Source organism: Trachinotus anak, unplaced genomic scaffold (assembly GCF_046630095.1).
Source record: "Trachinotus anak isolate AG129_WGS33_773 ecotype Australia unplaced genomic scaffold, CSIRO_AGI_Tana_v1 ptg000025l, whole genome shotgun sequence".
NCBI classification, from domain to species: Eukaryota; Metazoa; Chordata; class Actinopteri; order Carangiformes; family Carangidae; genus Trachinotus; species Trachinotus anak.
Window position 1 is genome coordinate 18,751,074 of NW_027273876.1, and position 24,934 is coordinate 18,776,007.

The 24,934-nt window shown below is 39.2% G+C and overlaps 1 protein-coding gene across 4 annotated transcripts in view; it reads left to right on the plus strand.

The window, feature by feature from the left end:
* Positions 1-24,934, plus strand: part of exoc6 (exocyst complex component 6) — a 47,945-nt gene that overhangs the window by 2,315 nt on the left and 20,696 nt on the right. For 2 of the 4 annotated variants that reach the window (XM_071462041.1, XM_071462043.1), the window contains exons 2-20: positions 6,205-6,376; positions 9,122-9,169; positions 9,367-9,457; positions 9,895-9,940; positions 13,044-13,097; positions 14,419-14,569; positions 14,654-14,809; positions 15,187-15,255; positions 15,939-16,022; positions 16,287-16,333; positions 16,524-16,644; positions 19,327-19,398; positions 19,507-19,604; positions 19,725-19,830; positions 22,550-22,659; positions 22,783-22,894; positions 22,983-23,117; positions 23,837-24,016; positions 24,744-24,773. In XM_071462041.1, the coding sequence (XP_071318142.1) occupies positions 6,205-6,376; positions 9,122-9,169; positions 9,367-9,457; positions 9,895-9,940; positions 13,044-13,097; positions 14,419-14,569; positions 14,654-14,809; positions 15,187-15,255; positions 15,939-16,022; positions 16,287-16,333; positions 16,524-16,644; positions 19,327-19,398; positions 19,507-19,604; positions 19,725-19,830; positions 22,550-22,659; positions 22,783-22,894; positions 22,983-23,117; positions 23,837-24,016; positions 24,744-24,773 (1,882 nt within the window). The remainder of the gene's footprint in view (positions 1-6,204; positions 6,377-9,121; positions 9,170-9,366; positions 9,458-9,894; positions 9,941-13,043; positions 13,098-14,418; positions 14,570-14,653; positions 14,810-15,186; positions 15,256-15,938; positions 16,023-16,286; positions 16,334-16,523; positions 16,645-19,326; positions 19,399-19,506; positions 19,605-19,724; positions 19,831-22,549; positions 22,660-22,782; positions 22,895-22,982; positions 23,118-23,836; positions 24,017-24,743; positions 24,774-24,934) is intronic. The other 2 variants (XM_071462042.1, XM_071462044.1) reach the window with 1 other exon arrangement.

The following is a 24,934-nucleotide window of genomic DNA, read 5'->3' on the forward strand; positions in this document are numbered from 1 at the left end:
ATGTTTTAAATTCATGCATCTTTAATGACATGAGTTTAACTCTCACACTGCCAGTGAACAGAACTGCTGTTATGTTAGAGATATTTTGTCTACACAGCTTTTTTTGTAATGGCTTGACAGAAAGGGAAGGTACTCAGTACCCATACAATCAGAAATTAAAACATGATGTATACTTGTATTTATTTGGAACTTGCAGTCGCAGGAGACATGGGCAAAACCAGATAGTTCCTCTAACCATCAAACCACCCTGAAACCAAAGTGTATTGGTGTATGATGTTTGCATACCTTTACTTCTTAAGAGTTTTTCTTCTCCTATGTACTCGATGCAAGTTGCTGTGCTTCCTTATACCAGCTTTTGTGCTGGCTGTTTTAGGCAGTGTGGCCTGGCAGTGGTGTACGCCTCCTCTTTGGTGTGGACTAACACACCGACACCGAAGAGGAAGTTGTAAAAAAATGAAGTTATAAAAGAGGTTTATGTGTTATATATGTATCTGGGGATTGGTGGTATGACTGACTGACTTTTCACATATTGGAAGGGAGAAGGATAAAGCGTATTGTTAGTAACCCAGAGGCCACTTTAGACTGGCTGAAGTTTGCTTCCTGTCTTAGCAGGAAGCAGGAAGATAGTGATCTATTTGTTTCAGCAACCACCTGCTTTCAATTATTAATAGCAGGAAAGAGGAAGCTCATATGGCAGCATGGAGACTGATGATTACTGAGCTGCATGGATGTGCTTGTGTCCAGTTTGCATGTGCTGTGTTGATCATTATACTAAGCCTAATTCTTAGCTTCAGTTCCTTGAGAAGTTCTGTAGTAATCAGTTATTTATCAAGAACACCAAACATTAGCCAGTGCCAGCTCTCCATTGTAAGGATTTGCTGCTTTTCTCTGTGTCATATCTGCATAAACTGAATATCCAGAGTTTTTTTGGGGGGGGGGGATAATTAAAGTAATTTTAAATTGTTATTTATATTCTGTAGGTTAAATGAACTTTGAAAAAGAAAAAGATTTATCATTATCATAAATTTTCAGCCCCAAAAGGGATAGGAAATATTGCTTGTTCTCTTACAACTCTACAACATAGTCGTAATTTTGGACTTGTGATATTGAAATATGGCTCACTAAAAATGTCATTGTTATTTCTTGTATCAGATGTTACCTTGAACTTCTCTTCTGCGAATGCAGCTGTCATCTAACTCTTTTGCAAATTATTTGAAAGTAAGTTTGAACATTTGATAAGGTGACGCAGAATCTGATTTGTTTAACAAAATGCCTCCAACTGTTGGCTGCTTTGTTGCTCCATGGAGGTCGGGACTAATGGATTGGGGTTTGTTGGCTGCTGGGTATGATTGTCAGAGCAATGGAGTTTAAGGATTTTGGTATATGGATTCTTATAAACTGGATGGATGGATAAAAACAGTAAAAAATGATACATTTATGAAATAAAACAAAAATTAAATTAAATTTAGCAAGAGCATGAAGTAAAACTAATTGTGTTTGTAAAATGGCCACCAACAAGGCCAACATATGCAGTAGGGATGAGTATTCTTATGAGTAGATTCATCCTGTCTACTACTCATATTGATTAGGTGTAATGGTCCCTTTTGATAAGTGCAGTAAAAAAATGGGTTCAGTGTTTGTCATGTACTGTGGGTTAGCTTTTGTTTTTAACTTGTTCATAACAATTTGCAGATTGCTGTTAGCCTACATGGCTCTACATGGCTGCATAAAACATAACAGATAAAAATGGGATCAGGACTTGACTGATGTTTAGTAGCACAACAAACACAACATAGCCATCGATTACTAAAACGGCCTATAGGGCGCAGGCCAAGGGCCCAAAGGTTCAGGATGTCCCTAATCCAGAGCCTCTCTGTAAAATGTCAGTATTTTTTGCATGAACGTTGAAGAGCTCCGTCATCCTATTTAGTCAGGTGTAATAATTATTTTTAGTATAGTCTTGTCCATTTATTTAATTTTATTACAGAAGATACAATGAGTTTAACTATATGTGTAACATGAGGATAGCTTTGCTTTAAGAAAACAGAACCTATAACACGTTTCTTTTGTTCTTCTACTATAATACTTTATTGTTACATGTTGTATATTTCATTATAATAATATTTCATTAATGGCTATGTGAGACTATAGTTTGACTACGTTATGTATTTTTTATAAAGCGTAATATTGTTTGCAGCTTCCTAGATAGCACAAAATAGGCTAGAGACGTTGAACATTCTTGTTGCAACATATGATGATTTCATTTATATTGTATATTGGCATTACCTAGCTAGTCTGCTTAATTAATTACTGTTTAGCTTTTATTGAGAGGTTCAACAGTGTCATCATAGCTGAATTTGCTAGATGATAACAGTTTGTGAACTAGAAGGAATATTATAAGCTAATTTTAGATACTGTGGCACATTGTTGATGCTGTAGGAGATCATTTAAGTATTGAAGCAAGGCACTTGGGAATGAACGTAAGCATCACATCCTTTGGATTTTCTAGGAAAATTCGTTTAGACATCAGTCCACTGGCTGTTACAGGCAACTGAGAAAGTAGAGGAAGGTCTCATGGTGTAGGTTACGTTACAATCTGTTCACACATTGACAATAAAAAAGAGATAAATACATATAAACTGCTTCATATTGCTACATATAGTACCTTTAAATTCAACATTTTCTTTAATAGGTTCCACCGACTAGGGTTGCAACTAATTATTTCTGTTATTGCTGATTCATAAAAATAAATAAAAATGATGTTGAGAATAAAAACAGCTTTTTTAAGAAGACATCTTGCCACTATAGATATATATTATAGATTATATATTTTATGATGTCCTATTTAATTCATTTAATTTTGAACGTTTGGGTCTCCATAGAATGTAATTAATTAGTATTTTGGAAATCATAAAAACAGTCTGTCTTGTCTCCAGCCGCTACCATGAGAGACATTTCTGAAAATCATTAAAAGCACCTGTGACTGCAGATCTGATTTTACCATAAAGGTGGTCAATACGTTGCCTCAACACATGGTTGCATATTAACAGTTTAACAGTTTATTGACCCTATGGGAGTGATTATGGAGTTGTTCAGGGTAATTCTCAGCCTAGCCTGTATTTGAGTTAAGTCACAATAACAATGAAACCTATGGATTAAAACTCTATCAAATTAGCAGGGCTACAACTAGCAATTATTTGTTATTATCAATGAATCTGCCATTTTTCTTGTCAACAATCAATTTATCTAGTTTATTTTTGAGTAAAAAAATCTCAGATGATATTTCAATATTTTAAACAAGATAGTCAGCAGGATATTTTACAGTGAAAAAACTTGGTGCTTTCTGGTGCACAAACTATATAATTGAGACATATTACCCAGCTCTTCTTTACAATGATATCATGTAGAGAAAAACAGCAAAGCTGGTAGTTTTTAGCTCTACATACAGGCATGATACACAAGTGTAGAAACTAGTAATAGTTCAGTATGTGGAAACCTGAAACCTCCTGCACACGTGGATTTACATATTCATTGATTCTGTATTTTTCAGTGAGTAGGTGTAATATGAAGACTTTATTGTGGTAAAACCACATCACATACACATTTTTTGCTGGCAGGGCTCTAGGGATGACAATGTTTGTGTGTCGGTCAGTCAGTCCATCACTTTAGTCTGGACTGAAATATCTGTAATCTGCCTGATACAGATGTCTACTTAATCACATTAAACTGTTAGTCTTTAAATCCTGTTCCCTTAAATGACAGGAATCATCAGACTCAGTGACAACACCCAGATGTCTTGCCTAAAGTGTACGGTGCTGAGATAGTGAACTAAACTGTAGACACAGTTTCTCTCTCTGCCCTTTTTAATCAATCATTAGGACCTCTGTTTAGTCCTGGTTTAGTTTCAGTAAATGTTAGGTCATCAACCCTAAATGAATGTTAGCGGTGTTCAGAATCACAAAATAACTCTATTCATTTGCTTGACTGTATAGTTCTTATCAACAGTTTATGAACATCGCATTTCATAGCATAGCATGTCACTAGATGGAGCTGTTACTCCAGGTGAAATGAATGGGGATTCCATGGACTCATAGGATTTGTCAGTTGGGATCCTCGTTAATCATTTCCTAAACCCTCTCACATCAGAAGTATATTAAACCTATTATAGGTTAACCTAAGTCTTTTTATATTTTATATCCTTGTTGTTAAATCAGCTCTGTGACTTTAGATTTAGCTCTTGTATCCATATCTTTGTCATGTGATCCCAAAGCCCTGATGGTGAATGTACTATGCAAGAGTCAGTGTCTGCTCGAAAACACATATACAGTAGCTGCTAGTGGATACGCTTCCAGGCTGCAGCCATTGTTTTCAACACACTCCATCATTTGATCTTTATACTGTACAAGCTGGATGCTTCTCACATCATGTCCCTGCTACATTGTTTGAACCTCCACTGAAAACAAGTATAAACTCAGAACACAGAACATATATATGTAAGAACCAGAAAAAGAAACATAGAGTTGGATTGAAATCATAACATAATATAAATAAAGCTCAGGTGTAAGAATAATGCAGGAAGCTGTACATTCAGTAGAAATAAATTACTAGGTAGCAGGAAATTTAAATATTTCAGCTCTTTGCTACTTTTTTATTTTAGAGCAAGTAGAGAGTTGTAACATACAGTAATTTAGTATCCTTAAGAAAGTGAAGTTGTGCTTTCTTTCTGTTTACCCATTCTTTACCTATAGAATTTACTGAAAATGATAAGCAGTTGAATTAAGAATGCAACATTTCTGTCCATTAATATCAAAACCATTCTTTGTTATGACTTTACCAGTTTTCCCAGATAGAAAGTTGAGCACATAATTCAAAGAATATTTTCAAAATTATACAATTAAATCCATCAGTTTACACTAATGCAAACAACTGCCCATCTAGGACTTCCCAATAAAGAGTGACTGTGAGTTTCAATATGACAGTTCAGACATAATGGTACCAATCAAAAATTGTCTTGTTGCACACTAAAGGGGGCATCTTTGCTTTTATCAGTGTGACCGTTACCTGAACCATCATAGATTATGAACTCAAAAAGAAAGGCTTAATGTCTGCGAGGAGATGGTTTTTGTTGATACCTGATAGCCAGGAGTGAGTCATGCTTTAAAAGCTTGCCACAACAAAATGAATTCCTTCTCTGTACAATTAGATGCAGCACAGTTCTTAGCTTTTACTATAACCAATAGAAATGATGGTGAGAACAGGAAGACATCAAAAATACTGTACTCATATACCATGCTTTTGTGAGATAGAATGAACAAAGGTAGCTGTTTTCCTTCATAACTGACAGACGGATGTATAAGAAAAAAATAATGCGGTAAAGCATGTAAACCATTCCTGGTAGCAGGCACCTGAAATAAAAATATGATGAGCCCGAAAATGAGAATAATGTCACAGCTTTAAATGAGACAGCATATAACATAAACAGCATATCTCTTCTTGTGGGTCCAAGACAAAGAAAACATGTATGTTGATAGATTTCATTTGACTGTATAAGTGGCTGGCAAACCTCGAACCAAAGCCGACCCCCATCAGCAACATCAGTACTTCACCATGTTAAATCAGCACTCTCCCAGCATGTAATTCTATTATAATGTTGCAGTAATTACATTTTTATCACCACTTAAGCACAGTCTCTTGTGAAGAATAGCAATATTTTTTAGCAAGGGCTTCAGGGATGTTAGAGAGATGAAGTGTTGCAAATCTTGCTGTCAGTTTGTCACAGTGGCCAGTACGGTATTACAACAACAAAAGCTCCTGTGGTTCTAAAACCATTCACCATGCAAACTGCCATTATAAAAGAGACATCTGTACAGTGCCACAGTTCAAATGACACCTCAAACAGGTTTTACTTTTTGTGTTATAACTGCTTTAATAATGAAGGTTTTAAACAGTGTTAATTTGTTTTTTGGCAGCTTTAATATTTGTAAAGGGCCAGAGCTTAGAAAGGCTGTTTTTATGAACAACCTTCACCCTTCATATAAATACTATACATGTACACAGACCATAACACGTATGCATCAATACACAACCTGGAGCACATGCAGCAACAACCCATGCATAGATATGTGAGCTGTTCCAGTGCAGTTGTAGTGCTAAGCTGCATGTCCCTCCACTCCCCTGTTTCCTCCCTTGGTTTGTGTCTTTCAGGTCTATTTACGATGACCAGCCCAACGCCCATAAGCGCTTCATGGAAAAGCTGGATGCCAGGATAAGGAACCATGACCGTGAGATTGAAAAGATGTGCAATTTCCACCACCAAGGCTTTGTGGACGCCATCACAGAACTCCTCAAAGTCCGCACTGACGCAGAGAAACTAATGGTAAGAGAGATTACTGTAAAGAAGACTACAGGCAAGTAGAGATGACAACAGGACAGTTTGGTCTATGGCCATGTGAACTCCAACCAGCTACTAACTGTATTGTCCGCAGAACCAAATTAAATATGGATTTCTGAGATTGGGTTTGGTAGAGTAAGTATTTTAGAGAGGCTAGAATTTATTCTGAAATTATCCACTTGGTCACTGTAGTGCTAGTTGATACTGGTACCTCCAAAAAAAAGGTTTATTCTTCAGCGCACTCCAGCGCGTAATTCCTAAACTGGTAATAGTGTGTTTTTAAAGCATATTCAAATAGGGTTTGGTGATATAGAAAACTTTTTTTTAATGCATATACTGTATGATTTTATATCACCATATGTACATATATAAGTTTCTATAAAGTCAACTGAGAAAATGCTGGATAAAATAAAATGAACAGATGAAATGCCTGACAAATCACTGTATTTATCTTCTTTCTTATTGATGTAAAAATCATATAGATATCCAACAATGCCAAAGAGCAGTCCTGCCCTTTATTGCATTTAACAACCACAAATATTGAAAGTGTAACTACCAAAAGTTAACTGTGAGATTGTGATTCTGAGTTTGACAACAAAGCACAGCCGTGAGATCAAATCCGGATTATTTGACAGCATCATGTTATTGAATGAAATTGAAACATGGGGCTGACCTCCCCATGTTTTTCAACGATTATAAGATGAGGGCATGAGACTTATGGTGCTTTAATTAGGCCTTTTTCCCTCACAGTAACTGTGTTGACTTTCACTGACTGTGAAATATAGTGATGATGGGCTACACACAACTGAAATTACATCTTCAATTGCAACTTAAAATGAAACATTGCCTTGTTCATTACTGAATATGAGACTATCGCTCTACAGTTATTGTGTTTACATTCATTCGTCCAGAGCAGCTGTGGATATATCTGACTCTGACTGAGTCTTCTCTCAACTTTCTTCATAATTTTTTTTCACTATCATATCCACCATCATCTGAAGCACAAGTATCTGTGTAGCTATTGTTGGCCCCGGGCTGCACTGGGCCACTCTGACCATGTCATGGTCCACCTGATTCCCACATACAGGCAGAAACTAAAACTGTGTAAACCTGTTGTTTACAAGAACCTCCAAGAACCTCCAATTGCACCAATCACCAAAACAAATTCCTTGTATGTGGAAACATACTTGGCAATAAAACTGATTCTGATTCTGATGTGTAGTTGTGTTTTTGCAGAGGTGCACATCAGTTGCACTATAGCTATGTAACATTTCCCAACAGCCCTTGCTCTTGGTGCAGACTTTGGTAGTACCAGTTTTTGGTTTTAAATAACAAAACTATGCTTATTCAAATCTTACAGTTACAATCAGGTGGTTGGAATAAAACATAAGAAGCATCTTTGTTGGCAAATCTGCTTCAAAATGACAGTGTGACAAGCTAATGACGTGGGAGGCATCTCTGTGGTCTTTGAATTTGTACGAACTCGTGTGTGTGAGTCGCAGTATCCAATGAGAAGAGACACTGTCTCATAATGGAGAGGTCATAGGCTGTACTCTCTGGTATCTGACCAGTGCAGCCTTTTTACTGTTTTAGAAAACAGACTTGGTTAAGTTTCTAGCAGTGTTACTTCACTCCTCCTCTGGTACCATAGCCTTGCTGAAAGAAAAAAGAAGGAGTGATTATGTAGTCAGTCCCTTTTGTTTGAAAGCTTCACTGTTGAAAGGATTGTCATCAAAAAGCCGACTGGTCAATTGGGTCATGGTTCTCAGCCGTGTGACAAGAGCCGAGAGTTCAAAAATCCTCATCCAGAATCGAGAAGTTTGTCACTGAATCTGTGAGAAAGAGCCTGTCACAAGCCATTAAACCCCATGAAAGGCCCAGTGCACCAGTGATGGGTTCAGGTCCCCACTGCCTGGTTAATCTGAATTTTCCTGCCTTTGTCCTTGCCCCTTCATGGACAATGAGCTGATTACAAGGCTGAGCAGCTGCAGCGAGGGAGGTAGAGAGGGAAAAGAGAGGGCATGGAGAGGGGGAGCAGACAGAGAGAGGACAGACAGATAGACATGTGACAGCATGTGTGGCTGGACCAAGACCAAGGTATTCACACACTCTGAAAAAGTCCTCAACTGTCTAAATTACATGAAAAAATAGAAGCAGTCATTAAAAGGGAGTCATGGAGTAAAACCAAAATTCATAAATGAACAACATTAACAAACCAAAAAAAGTATGAACATTTTCATCACCTCCAACTTGACCACACTAGGAAGACATCCCCTAATTTTTAGATGTCAACTTGCAAGATGTTTCAATATTAAATCCCACTGGTTCCTCCTGAAGACATAAAGCTTTCAAAGTCCTCACAAATATATAGTTTCACTAACGTCTTAAAACTGGTGGTCACTGTAGTTTATGACAAATGTTACAAGAGGTGCATTTGATGGGGACAGTCTAACTGGCCGACTGAACAACGTTTGAGTATTTGTACCAACACAGAGTTGAGTCAAAATAAACAGGTCACACAGTGCAACAGAGTGGCCCACTGATGTGTTTTTAATAGGTTTTGGACAACAATGGAGCGCTGTGGCTCAAAGGAATGAGACACGTGAGATAAAGTCAGTAGGGTAGAATTGTAAAATAAAGAAATGAAAGCCATGAATAAAGAAAAATCCATTAAAAGGAAAGAATGTGGAGACTATGCAATTAAACTGATGTTTGTGTTTGCTTTCAAAGGGTCAAGTGACAGACACTAATCGAAGACTACAAGAAGCCGGAAGGGAGGTAAATCCACATATTCCTGTATGCATGAATGTGCAGAAGACAATAACTGTGCTTTTTATTGTGCTGTCAGGATGTATGTGGGCTCATTAACTGCGAAGACAGTATTGCATTAGACATGACCGTTCTTTAACCCAGAAGTTAAGAGTGGCCTGGCCTCTTTCTCATTGTCTCCCTCCACTGTGCGTTCCTGCCCTCAGGTGACAGCTCAGACAGAGGAGGTGATTTGCTGTCGGATCCAGCAGAGGAACATGGCCACGACTGTTGAGAAGCTCCAGCTCTGTATACCAGGTACTACTGCTGCCTGCGTGTCAGTGTTAATGTGGTGTTAGTGTCAGTTAGCTGAGTGACCTCAGGGCACCACTGCTCTTTATACATATACTTGTGCCTTGAATATGACCAGTTCAGCACAGAGAAAATCTTGAGCACGTTGAGTGAGTCGTTTTCTTCCAAACCAGGCAAACAGATCCATAAGTATTTAGATTGTGGCTATGACAAGAGCTTATGCAATTCTTTAAACATTCAGGCTCTTTTAGGGCTTCCTTGTAGCTTCACCTGTAGCTTAATGGTTCGCAGGGCTTATAAATGGAAAGGGAATACTGCCCTCCCACAACTAATAGATATTAGATATAGACATTTTAGGTTTAGATGATCATGTTTCTGGTTTTATTTTTTTTATTTTTTGGTGGGGGGTTCTACTGATCCTGTTCTAATCTCTTCTTTTGCAGTTCTAGAAATGTACAGCAAACTAAAGGAGCAGCTGGAATCCAAAAGGTAATCACCTCACAGAGCATTTCATCATCATGTAAAATGTATGACTGCGATATTAAAGACAACTGATAGGAATTTTGAAAACCTGAAGGTTTCCAGAGTCTTAAAGACTGACTTTGCCCAGTCTAATAATCCTGCTGCCTTGTCCACTAATGGTGACAGTGGTGTCCTACCATGTGCAGCAGTAATGTACTGTAGCATTATAGTACCACACTACATCACAGAGATTTAACCAGACTTAAACCTTTCAGCCAATAGAGGCTACTGCAGCTGTCTTTTTTTTCTCCCTTAAAAACTTAACAAATGCTCTAGCTGACCTCCAGTGATCACATTTTGTTATGTTGCAGCTTCATGCTGTGACAAAGTGAAAACAGAATTTTAGAAATATTTGCAAAACACTGAAATCAGGTGTGTGTGTGTGTGTGTACATGTACATGTACATGTATGTACATATACATATATTATATGTAATGAATCAATGAAAGCAACAATGAAAATTACGTAAATACATAAAACTAAATACTAAAATCTACATATACACCCGCACCTTAACTCACTGGAGGTAAATGAAGCCTTGAAAGTTAATGCAAACAATTTCTACAAACCCTCTGTCTGCACAAGGAAAGTGTTTGAACAAACTGTGTTACTACACCCTCTGATTACAACATTATTAAGACAGTACTGCGCTGCAGGAAGTAGTACTGTATACTACTGTCAGAATGGTGAGTGAAAGGAAAGTAACAAAGACAGACTGGTTGGTTAGGGTTTCATTCTACAGTTAAGAGACTCAAACCCAGTGGAGCTGGTTTGGGATGAACTGGACAGGTGGTGAAAGCAAAGCAACCTGCAAGTGCAACACATTTGTGGGAACTTCTGTAACAGAGTTTAAAAACCAACTTTCTGAACAATGTTTGATTTCTATCATAGAATAAGAAGATTCAGTGACATTGAATCGTGTGAATTTAAATAACAGCTGAAAAAATGGAAGTGTTCTAAAACTTTTGGCTGTTAGTGTATGTGTATCAGTTTCTGTCAGTGAAAACACTGTATATCTGATGCAGGTCATAAATAATCTGTAATCTGTATAAAGTATGAGGATTTTATTAGTCATAATATTATTTTCTTCATATTTTCATCTTGCTTCAAGCTGTAGAAGTATATTTCAGAAAATCATCAAAGAGGTTTTCAGTTGAGCCCCATGCTAAATTCTGTGATCAGATTAAATGTGAAAAGGCAGATATAACCAGATGTTATGTTACTTTTACTGAAACAATGGGCCAACATAGAGTATTTTTCTGGAAAGCAAAGCTCAGTAATCAAACATCCTTCTAAACCAGTCTGCAAAAATCATCCAGTCTTCATGGTACAGGTTTCAACTCATCCGCTGCTCTGTGGGTTTGACTGAACTTCATTTTTACCCCATGAACTTCATGTTTGGCCACATTTACATGCCTATCTGTATAAAGAGGGGAGGAGAGTTCACTTTAGACAGGAAAATAATGACCCTTTCTTGTTCATTAGTGTGTACCAAAGGAAGAGGCCATTCACTGGCAGGACAATTGACCCTCAGTGTGCCCTTGTTCAGAACAAGGCCCCCTCACTTCAGCTCTGTCACGGCCCACAGCCAATCCAAGACAATTAGACCATGCTGGCCACCTTGTTGGATCTGTGTGTGCCATAATGACATGGTCCATACACTGTTACTGTATTGGAATGAGTTTGTATTGCACAAATGCACATTATTATCTGTACTGTATGTGCTGATGCCCAGGTCACATTCTGTTCAATTTCCTGGCACTTTCAGCCTTTGTGTCTCTGTCCTGGTGACCTGCACTCTGACAAACCTTTTCACTGTACAGTTTATGAGTCTGGCTTCTGTTCATGTGTATACAACACATTTTACACTCACTGACCGACCAATTAGATCCCTCCACAGCCTGCCTATCAGCCTAATGATGGGAGCTCAGCACAGTGACCCAAGGCTGAACCCTTTTGATGTGACCACAGTATCTTTATTACACAGGTTTCAGAATAGCCACTGAGAATAAAATAGTTATGTAATTTTTTTATAGCACCACCACAGAGTTCATTTTTTATTATGGTATTACCAGCTAGTTTGGAAACCTGACAGCTAAGTATCATTAGTTTGGCAAAGATGGCAGGGGAGATATTTTAATTGTTGAGCAGCTTACTATTCAGGAGGTCAGCAGCATCCTATCTGAACCTTCCGGTGTGGTGAACTCTGAGTATGTGCTAATTAATTCTGGAAAGATGTGCAGGGGCATACGTATTTATGGGAAACTCCTGCAGGATAGACAGGAGGGTAGACAGGCAGCTTTTCACTTGATCTTGTGTTTGTTGTTTGTCAGCATGTTCAGAGAGATGATTGTTTCCTGCTATTTCATTTACTAAGGTCTGTATACTTTGAGATTTTAAGTATACTTGAATGATTTTGTGATTCATTTATATGTTTTTTTCCAGCTTGTGTTTGCATGTGCACTCTTATTCAATATTTGATTTTATGGTTTTTATGCAGCAGTTCCCTTGATTTGAGATCATTTCCTCCTATTGGAGACGGTATAATTAATCTTGACCTTAACCTTTAAAACATGAGTCCATCTGTTGGGTTTCTAAAGGAGATGTTACTATCCCACCATATTTTAATACACTGGTCACAATTTTATGACATTAGTCTTAAATCCATACTGCTCAATAAACCAAATACAGAAGTTACCTTTACTTTAAAGGAAAGGTACACAATTTTTCAAGTCTGCAGCGGGGAGAGTAAGAAAGAAAGGGAATTTTGCAGTAAAAGGACTGCACCTTTGGAAGCTCCTCACTTGAGAAGATTAGGGATCTTAATGTTCAGATAAAATTTTGGAATGATTTTTTACACAGACGGCTTTTGGTGTCCATCACTTACATTGGAAGCACATTCTGGGCAGTTGGAGCAATTACAGCAAGAAAAACCCATTGGAGTCTTCATATTGGCACCTGACTGTTGTTCTAAGACTGACTTGAAAAAGTGTAAATCTATCCTTTAAGTGTTTCAGTAATGGACCATTGCTGTGCCTTGTAGCTGAAGCTCTACCCTTTGTTTCTGCAGATACTATGCTGCGTTGAAAACCATGGAGCAGCTGGAGAAGGTCTACATCCCCAGGTAGGATTATACCATCAGGGTTCTTGAATGAATACTTCATTAAAACATCTTTTCAGTAAATATGATAATTGCTTCATGTAGGCCTCAGAAATGGCTCTGACAGGCTCGAAGGTTGGCGGGCTCAGATTTAGTTAAATATATTCCATTGATGACTCAGAGTTATAGCAAAAACCCACGTCAAAATAGAAACCCCTTTATAAAGTACTCTTGAAAACATAGAGGACACCAATTTTAAACTGTAAACTCCTGGTCCAAATGTTACCACATTTAAATTTGCTTGGGAAAACAAGGCAGAAAACATCACTGTGATACCACCATAGGTTTATTTTGGCTCTTGGTGCTGTGGTAATGCTGCTGTTGATGGTTATTGAACAACATGATACAGTAACACATAAAAACTGTAAAAATTTACAATCGCATATTGGAGTTGTGATGCAGTTTTGCTAAATATGAATGATGACCTCATGATGCACTATTAGCCTTAACTAAAAAGTTCAACCACATCTTTTCACAGTTTATAATTGACCCTGTAAATCAAACCGTCTTTCTCTTTATAACAGTGGCCTATACGTAAAGCTGCGTTATTTAAAGTTTAGCTGAATAAAACCAAAACACTGAACTAATAAAGGCTAAAAAAGTGAAGTCTTTAATTCAGGAAGCAATTATGCCTTCAATCCTTTTTAAAATGTTTATAAATGGTATTGAAGAGCAAAAAACAAGATAAATCCCAAATCTGGCTGGAAGTGTTATCATTATAACCCAGCTGACAGTAATGTTGCCTGGGTAATAGTAGTGTGGCATTGATGGATTGATGGTTTCATTATTGGATTTGGTTAATTTCCCTGCTGTTGTAATTCAATCTTTTTCAGACAAAACTAGATAATATCAGTTTGAATTTGAAAGCAGGCCCTGATCATACCTGGCATCAACATGCGTCTCCAATGACCTGAAGTGGACAGCTCTAAGTACAGGTGTGAATGCACCCACGTTTCTTTGAGATCTGATTGCTCAGACCACATTCGAAATTTTGAAAAACCCATAGAGACATATTAAAAGTGCGTCAAACATCTTGGCCGATTTGGTTTGCCTGGACTAGACTGAGTCTGTATTGTTTTGATTTTGTCTTCTTTTAAATTTCAGCAGACTAGGTGCAGAAAATTCATTACATCACTCCAGATGCACATGGAAATGCGTTCTAATTCCAGGTGTGAACTGACTTAGAGCTGTCCACGTAAGATCAGATCACCCGGGATGCATGTTAATGGCAGGTGTGAACAGGGCTGTACTTCTTGAAGTTGACAGAAGTGGATTGGTTCTGCAGGGTCAGCCAGTACAGGTTCTGTCAGATCATGGCTGAAAACCTACCCAGACTGAGAGAGGAGATCAAGGAGATCTCTATGTCAGACCTCAAGGACTTCCTGGAGAGCATCAGAAAACACTCTGACAAGGTTGGAGAGACTGCCATGAGACAGGTATGAGAGTCTGTTTTTAAGAATCCCCCAGTAGCTGTGAAGAGGTATTTATCACCTCACCGGTCTGTATGGATGTCCCTCCAGGCACAACAGCACAGGACCTTTAATAGTGCCGTGGCAAAGCAGGCCACTATTGGCCACTACGCCAAGCCTCTGTACTCCCTCAATGGACGAACACACACTCACAATGGCCTGATGACAGACGACGACACAGGAGATGAGGAGGAAGCAGATGAAGAGGTACAGAAACATTGTGTGTATTGTGGTGTGACAATATATTCGCACTAAAATAATAGTATTCATCTTTTCCATAACTGAGTTTTACAGACTCTTTAGTACTGTCTTGTATAATGCTGCTTGATATTTATAGAACATGCCGGTAGAGCTGTGTTTTTCTGCTGTATGCTGTAAAAATCATTCTCAGTATTGTGTCTATATATGGGTTTGTTATCAGGAGCTCCCTATTGAGCACCTCCGGTAGATAATTGTCAGCACTATTTATTTTCTGTGAATATGGTAATTCTATTATTTTTCATTAGTTGATTAATGCCTGTAGGAACAGCAGTGTTACATGAATATAGACAATATAATCGCATTTCCTCATATGTGTTTGACAGATTCTTACAGCTCAAGACCTGGTGGACTTCTCACCTGTTTACAGATGTTTACACATTTACACTGTGCTGGTAGGTGTCTCTGCCCATACACATACACACACACACACACACATACGTACAAATAAGATCAGTGTAATGAGTGTCACTACACATTTCACAAGTATGAATCTTAACACTGGCGTCAGAAATGAAGAAAAGTGTTAGAGCAGCATTATAATTCCAGAATGTCACATGATTAATAAAATACGCTCTGTATTGATGCTGTTCCCACAGATACTGGGAGGTTCAGTGATATGTTAGCAGTCTTAAGTAAAACAGAATGAAATCTACAGCAGAACAGTAACAGTGTGCTGATGTGAGGTTATCCATACTGAATACTATATTTCTCTGTTGAATTTGATAAGCTGTCCTCATCTCTGCTGATGATGTATATCGCAGAGAATATATACTGCGCCTATTAGCAAGCCCAGTGGAGGGCGCTACAAACATTTGTAAACATTTGGAAAAGCTTCATTCAAAAAAAAAGGAAGAAGAAGAAGATAAACCTCCATGGAGAATGTTTTTGAAAAGCTACATTATTGCATTGTCAAATGTAGATGGTTTGGGTGAGTATTTCTCCACTGCGGCATTCACGATTCTTGAAATTCTAGACAGTCTGGTTTGTAACTGCTAAAATAATCTTGAGCCAATAACTTCCCCTCATCAGTAACTTCATGGTTCACGAAGGTTGTTGTGTTTATCTGTGTTTGCAGGGTGACCGAGAAACATTTGAGAATTACTACAGGAAACAGAGGAAAAAACAGGCCAGGCTCGTGCTGCAGCCACAGGCTAACATGGTGAGCAACACACATCATGAAACACACATCATGCATATTTATGAAAATCAAAGAACCCAAATAAATTTGAAATCTATACCAGGACATTCCTGACTAAACTGAAGAAAGTATTTTGGATGAAGCGGACTGGAAAGTTGTATGAATAAGCTGATGAACAGGTGTTCCCAGTGGTGTGCAATACCACACAATTAGAACATACTGTTTATATAATATTTTATGCATTTGTGTACTGTGTGTAAATATGGCTTTTTTGTGTGTATCCAGCATGAGACAGTGGAAGGCTACAGAAGATACTTCAATCAGATTGTAGGGTAAGATGTTCCTCATTTTCACTTAATTGTCACAGAATTTTACCTTTAATGTGACATTCTGCTGACTTTGAAAACTCAGTTTCATTTGTGTGTCAAAGTTTGTCAGTCAGTTCTGTTTGTTTCACTGTGGATAAACTGCAAATAACAGTATTAAGATGTGTGTATTTCCTGTGTGTGTGTGTGTCATCAGGTTCTTTGTTGTGGAGGATCATATCCTCCATGCCACACGGGGGCTGGTGACCAGAGCTTTCACCGATGAACTGTGGAACATGGCCCTGTCCAAGATCATTGCTGTGCTCCGCACACACTCTGTAGGCTCTCACACACAATCACATACATGAACACATGCACACGCAAACAGCAGGGAGTTGACTTTGAATGAGAAGGAGACTGTTGAGTTAATAGAGATAATAGAGCCTGCTGTGGATCTATTTATCCTGGAAAAACCTTCATTCACTCACTCACACACACACACACACAGACCGCTGTGGAGGTCAGTGCCCCCACAAACACACTAATGATGTCACTCTAAAGAGAAGAGGTCAAAACACACATACGCATGCAGCCAAAGAGGAGGTCATTGGGGCCTTAATGAGAGACAGATTGCAACAATAACAGCAGATTAAGAAGGCATATTCCTGACTGCTGGGTTCCAGTCAGTTGTAAATGACCCAGAGGATTATGCTAACAGGCCAGAAAATGGGCCGCACAGTGTGGGGTGAGAGGACTAACAAAGGCTCCATATCTCCCCCCTGGCTTGCAGCCCCTCTTCTAGGCCACAGTGCAGCAGACCACAGTGCCAGGTTCCTGCACTTACAGCCACTGCATGGTGAGACCACAGAGGGCAGTCCTTTTCACAAAGATGACATGAACCAGTCCACGGATAATTTACGATGAAAATATGTAGAAATTAGTGGCAAATGTTACCAACTGTTACCAGTTCTGTTCATTGATGAAGAACAACTGTGTTTATCATCATTCACAACTGCAAATTTGAGAATTGAGAAGAAACAAAAACCTAAAAGAAACTTTACACTACATGACTGAAACATTATGTCATATTCATATACATCGTGGATCAGAATATGGTAGCTATTGAATAATACACTTGTGGGATACGTTCCTGCCTCTGCTGTCATTTGCTTCTGTTTAGTTGAGTCTCCAGCTGATTGTTGGTGTGTGTGTGTGTGTGTGTGTGTCTGAGTAAACAGAGAGGCAGGCAGCGACTGCTTTACATCAGATCTCAGGTTGTGTTAATTTACTCTGTTGATTTACACACTCTTGCATTTGGCAGGATCCTTGTGTCAGTGTTAAAAGACTCAACTGTTCTACTTTCAGGGTCATAAATCACTCTGTACTCCAGAAAAATAGAGGCACTTTGTTGGTTTTGAGTGACCCTTGGCTAAGCCACTCCCCTTTCAGTTACTGTTGTTATGCCTGTCAAGCTTTCTATTCTAGCACTTCATGTATTACGTTTACAAGGATAACTTTAGTTAATTTTACAAGGTTAACTAAATAAGCATTAAATTTGCCTCTTCACTCAACAGGTGTGGGAATGCAAAGCTGTATTATTCACATCTAGCAAATGTAATGCATTGTTGGGCCCTCACTGATGCCCTCACTGGGAGCTTGCACTGTTCTCTTGGTGTACGCCACTTATGGAGAATATGGTGAAGGATGACTCAACTGACCAGATCACTTTTGTTCCACATCTCTGTAGACTAGTGCCTGTGGTTTTTACACCACTGAGCTCTCAATTGTGCTATGTCCTTGTAATGAGGGAGTCAGGCACTGCAGCCCTCTCTATGTAATCTTGGACAGACTGTTGTTGCTGACACAGTCTGATCACATCTTGCATTCTCAGTCACCTGAGGAAGAATTTCTCCTCTGTTTTTCCTCACATATTGCACTAATGCACGAGCATCACAGTCATCATAAGTGAGCTGTTGATCACAATGTCCAACCGTATTTACTGATGTCTCTCACATAGGGCTAAATGCACATGTCATTTTTGCCACTGTTCCTATTGAAACACTGGCCAGTTGAGCAGTCTTAATGCCTTCTGTGCCCTAACACTGAACCCTCTTTCAAAGTCACTTAGATCTTTTCGTCTTGCCGTCTACAAAATCAGAATCAACTGGGCCTCCTCTGCATTTTTATACAGGCCACAGAACATGAGAATTGTACCACACAGTGCACCTGTGTGGAAGCGTTTTTCCACATATTTATTTAGGTTTGTCCTTTAATGTGTCACCATCTGTAGATTTTTCATGTGTGAGCATCAGTTTTGTCAGCTGCACGGTCAACTTTTGCTGCCAGGTTTTAGTAGCAGCTTTGGCAGCTAGCTAGCCAATTAACATTCTCTGTGAGTTGGTGGGAAACCGTGCTTCAACTTATTAGAGAATAGGAAACCTACAAAAGTATCTTAAATGTCTCCAGAATTTATTTGCCTTAAACATTATTATAACTCATTTATATTTAAATTAAATTAAACATGATCATAACCAGTGTTGTATAAAGAAGGAGGAAAGACTAAAGGTTAACGCTAACAGCTCCAAGGCTAAAAGTTGTGTCAAAGACATAGAAATAAAAGCTGAATTGCTGTTGTGTTACAGGTTATTATATATTATTACAGTGGAGGTTTTTCAATGTAATAATGTAGTTAGCTAATAATATGCACATTCTTGGCTTTAAAAATAGTTTTCTACTGTAGTTGTTAAACTAGTTAGCCAGCCAACGTTGTTTGATCCAAGCCTTGTGTTTGTGCTCCTGAATTTTAAGTTTTGCGAAGGTGATATGAAAAATAGCACTCTCCAATCTCTTCTGCTACAGCTGTCATTGTTCAGTGAATGGGGTTCACAAATGAAGTCGCAGAAAACTTTAATGCACACAGTGCTTAAGAAATCTTGTGAACAATTCTTAATAATTGATCACCATGAATCACGTTATTGTTGTTGCTGTTCTCATCGATGATTTGGTATTTTTATCTCCAGTCTTACTGTGATGACCCAGACCTGGTCCTGGAGCTGAAGAACCTCATAGTTATCTTCGCTGACACACTACAGGTTGGTCCAGAACTAGACTTCATTTGAGCAGCGTATGACTCTGAAGTGTGTAGACAGCTGATATTAACACACTTGGTTTTCTATGGTGCCTGTGTTTTTTATGTACAGGATTATGGCTTCCCTGTGAACCGACTGTTTGACCTGCTCTTTGAGGTCAGAGACCAGTACAATGAAACTTTGCTGAAGAAGTGGGCACTGGTTTTCAGGTGGGCTTTTCTCATGTGATGAAATCACATTACTACTACTTTGAGAAGAGAGAGAGATTCTCAATGCTCTTATACCAAAAAGTAAGTGTGCACAAACCTAAAACAGTGTTATTTCCACAGGGAGATCTTTGAGTTGGATAACTACAGTCCCATTCCAGTGGAGACTGAGGACGAGTATAAACTGGTTGTCAGCCGCTTTCCCTTCCACGATGCTGAGATAGAGAAGGTAATGAGTTCAAGTACTATAGACTCACAATCCTACACATCCAAAGCAAGACCTCTTGTTTTATTATGTAGTTGCACATATAGACACGTGGAGGATATGCAATGCAAAATAATGATCATCACAAAACATACAGCTCTGGAAAAAATTAAGAGACCACTGCAAAATTATCAGTGTCTCTGATTTTACAATTTATAGGTAGGTGTTTGAGTAAAATGAACATTTTTGTTTTATCCTATAAACTACTGACAACATTTCTCCCAAATTCCAAATTATAATATTGTCATTTAGAGCATTTATTTGCAGAAAATGACAAATGGTCAAAATAATAAAAAATATATATTTGGTGGAATAACCCTGATTTTCAATCACAGCTTTCATGCGTCTTGGCATGCTCTCAACCAGTCTTTCACATTGCTGTTGGGTGACTTTATGGCACTCCTGGTGCAAAAATTCAGGCAGCTCAGCTATGTTTGATGGCTTGTGAACATCCATCTTCCTCTTGATCACATTCCAGAGGTTTTCAGTGGGGTTCAGGTCTGCAGATTGGGGTGGCCATGACAGGGTCTTGATCTGGTGGTTCTTCATCCACACCTTGATTGACCTAGCTGTGTGGCATGGAGCATTGTCCTGCTGGAAAAACCAATCCTCAGAGTTGGTGAACATTGTCAGAGCAGAAGGAAGCAATTTTTCTTATAATCTTGTACGTGGCTTGATTCATGTGTCCTTCGCAAAAACGAATTTTCCTGATTCCAGCCTTGCTAAAGCACCCCCAGATCATCACCGATCCTATACCAAATTTTAGGGATGCACCGAAAATTCGGCCGCCGAAAATTTTCGGCCGAAAATTTCACCGAAACAACACAGCCGAAACTTGTGATCATGCGGCAGACAGCGCGTCCAGCACGCGGGAAACGTGATCGCGAGCAAACAGCGCAGCCAGCAGCATTCTTCTCATATTCAGAATGGTCATGGGGATGTTTGGATTTCAGGTGATAAATTAAACCCGACGTGGAGAAACTCTTTGCAGATGCACCCCCTCTTGAAATTTCAGCATTGCATGTTTTGCAAATCGCTATATATATATATAGTGAAATAAGTCCACACCGCAGACATGCTGGCTCTTATCCCATTTCCCGTGTGTAGTAGTCTTACAGAGAAATATTTAAAAAGCACTTGACACTTTGTGTTTTTATGAGAGAACATATTTAATTTTACAGTCTTTCAGCAGGCCAGTCAGTTATAAGCCTGTACATTACTATGTAATGTACGCATGAGTGGGGTCAAGTTAAACATTTTATTTTGAATTTTAATTTATATTGTGCATTGTTGTAATGTCAGTGAGCCCTGCCCCAAGGAGCCTGTTTTGGACCGTTCTCGCCGTGCACTTCACCCCAGCTGCCATTTGCCATTCTTTTTGTAGGTCACTTGATGTCATCCTACGGTTACTGAGTGACTTTTGAATGAGTTGACGGTCATCCCGGTCAGTGGAGAGTCATTGTCGCCCTCCGCCGGTCTGTAGCTTTGTTGTCCCCAATGTCTGCTGCTTGACCTTGTTCTTATGAACTGCCGTCTTAGAAATTTTAAGGATGAAAGCAACCTGACGCTCACTGTATCCCTCTGCCAGTAAAGCCAGAATTGAACCCTTGTTTTCCTCACTCAAAACTTTTCTTTTCAACTCTTTTGGCATGGTCAATAGTTATTTTTTGATTCCAATTGCTCTTGAGCTACTACTAGTACTGTTTTTGCCATCCAGTTGGTCCTATTGCAAGTGGATAGTGATGACGACAGCAGTGGTTTTTACACTTTTCCTCGTTAAATAAGATTTGATTCAGGTGATCACCTAATCAGTACCTCATTAAGTAGAATAAGGTGTGCTTGTGTTGGAATTCAACAGACGCTGGAATGGAATGGCTGTCATACATGAGATGCTGATTTCAGAAGAAATTGCAGTGGTCTCTTAATTTTTTCCAGAGCTGTATATATTCTTTGTATGACCCACATGCTCCTCCATAATAATTCCAGAGCCCCCTCCACCACACTCTCTTACCGTCCTTTGACTTCCACATCATTTATAGTCATAGAATCATAACCAAAGAACAGCTTTAAAAAAGTCCACACAGTTATCATACAGTTAGAATTTAAAGGAGCTATGTGTAATATATGTTCTCACTACATAGGTAACATTAGCATTAACAGTTGTTTTCTTACCAGTCCAGAAGAAACGTTATGAGTTCAGCATCAAACTTCATTCCTTTACTCGCCAAGCTCCGTCTCCAGTGGTGGCTCCAATGGCTAACTCTTGTCTCGTACAGATGTTTTCTTCTACTGAAGTTAGCAAGCTGAGCAACTAGCTGTGGCCTGTCTTGTCACTTTCAGATAGCGACTCACTCAATCTGTGTAGTGCTGCTCAAATGACACATTATAACCTCTTGTTTTGTAAACACAACAAATGCCAAAGTTCCACCAACTGCTCCTGGCATTAGGGAAAACTTACATATAGCCCCTTTAAATGTGCGCTGTCTTATTATGGGATATTTGACATGACATTTTAACAACACTATCACATTGGGTTAGAAAATGAAATGGGGGGTTGCCCATGAACATTTATCCAGAAGCAAAGCAATACAACTAAAAATTATTAACTTGGGTTTATGGTAGATAATGAAACAGTCATTTAATGTTTATGCTTTCTATGTTTTTTTAATGTGTGTGTAAGCAGCAGGACTTTCCGAAGAAACTGCCAATGTCCCAGTCTGTTCCTCAGATCTACACACAGGTCAAAGAGTTCATTTACGCCAGCCTCAAGTTTTCAGAGTCACTACACCGCAGGTAGGTCACTACAATCACTGTAAACGTAGTTTCATTATATTGAGATGGACTCCCTAATTTCATGTGTCTTGGGTAACTCTAGAATATGTGGACTTTGTGGAGTTATTTTATTTGTGTATCCAGTTCAACAGAGATTGACGACATGCTAAGAAAATCAACCAACCTGCTGCTGACAAGAACACTCAGCAGCTGTCTGCAAAACCTCATCAAGAAACCTCACATAGGCCTGACTGAGGTAGGAACAACGCTGCTGTTACACCACACACACCATCCAAACCAGAGGATGTAATCTTTCAGTCTAAACTGTAACCTTCTTTCTGTAGCTGGTGCAGATCATCATTAACACCACCCACCTGGAGCAGGCCTGCAGGTATCTGGAGGAGTTCATAACAAACATCACCAATGTCTCCCCTGAAACGGTACACACCACAAGACTGTACGGCCTGTCCACATTCAAGGTAAAGCCTCCGTGGACTTCCTCACACTTTTGCGTTGTTTGCCCCAGAGAACATGCTCACGAGAGTCCTTCAGTCAAGCCACTTTAATGCATGTGTGTCTGAGACCTTAGTGGGCCTTGCTGACTGACTTCCTATTGGGTCACCACACACATAAATGCAATAAAATAATTAAATCATGGACAGTCTGTTGAAACATTATTGAACTGAATGGATCAAATTCTTAGACTCCTGTTGGGGGGTTGGTGATGCACAAAAAAAAATTCTTTGTCTTTTTTCAGCCTCTTCTTTTCCAATGATTGTGAATGAGAAGAAATGCTTTTTGGGCCACTGTGTGTCACATGATGAACATGGATGTTGCAGAACTCAGCCTCAGGGCTTGGTTTTTTTTTTTTTTTTTTTTGGGGAGGGGGGGGGGTTACAAGGAAGAAAAATAGATGCATTAAAAAAAATAGATAAATGCAATGATAGGTCAGTGGAGCACTTTTTCAAGGAGTTCTAGATAAATTTAAGGCAGCTCTCAAGATGATCTAGGTTGTATCAGATCACAAACAGTCAAATCAAGCTAATGTCTGTTGCCAACATAACAGCTCGTGAAAATAGTCCTGGGTTTGCAAACAGTAAATTTCTCCATTCTGGGATGACTGTAGGTAAAATGATTTTAAACTGTATTTAGTTCTGTTAAGTCTCGTCACAGGGGCTAATTAAAGACATTTTTACAGGACGCTCGTCATGCTGCAGAGGGAGAGATTTATACCAAACTCAACCAGAAGATCGATGAGTTTATCCAGCTGGCAGACTATGAATGGGGCATGGCTGAGTCAGACGGTCGTGCCTCTGGATACCTCATGGACCTGATCAACTTCCTGCGTTCCACTTTCCAGGTCTTCACCCACCTCCCGGTGAGTCTGAGCCTCCTGCTAACCCATTGAAGCCGCCGCCTCTCTCAGGGAACTGTGGGACATTGTCTTTTTGGTTTTTAGATTCATTTGAGCTGTAAATAATTTGGATGCGATAATTCCGTATTTTTTGTCCTCTTTCCATTTTCCCCAAATCCCCAACCCTGTTCTGATATTTTGCTCTGTCCATCACATCCCTATTAAAGTGTGTGTACTGTGTGGAAGTGGACTGTTTTACATTGTGAGTTTGAGGTTGAATTGAGTGTGTTGCGTTGATGATCTGTGTATATGCATGGTAACTGTGCTGTTACAGACTTGTAAACTGCTTTTGCTAATCTTCACCTGAACAAGGCAGATTCAGTGATATAGCAGAGTTTGAAGGACTTGGTCAGTGAATGTGTTCTGGCCCAGATAGCTGAGGCTACAGCCTGATCACCTGCCTGCTCTTTTTTCCAACATCTCTTATCGCATCTTGAATTAGTTCCATTTTGCTTTTTTTATTCAAGAATGTCTTTGGTCTCCCCATCTTTTGACACCCTCTGTACCAGAACAGCGCTATAACTGATTTGTTTTACTTCTTTCTTATGTTGACTTGTAAAGCATGCGAGATATCGCTAGTTGAATTTACCTCCTCCTGTCCATTTATTGTTGCCACATTTCTTTTCCTGTCCTTTCCCTCCTTCCCTTCCCCTCTTCCATTTTTGCTTGGTTTTGGGGTGTCTCTGCTCAGAATAACAACAATGACCATGCATCGATGTCGGTGAGTATTTCTGCCTGGCTGTTACAACACTATGCTGCCATTGTACAGGCAGAGGGGAGATGACAAGCATGCTTATGTTTGACTGTGGAGACTCCACTACTCCAGGCTTGTTGGTTCGTTCAGCACGTTTTGTCCTGAAGACACTGAAGCTGTAGTTCCTA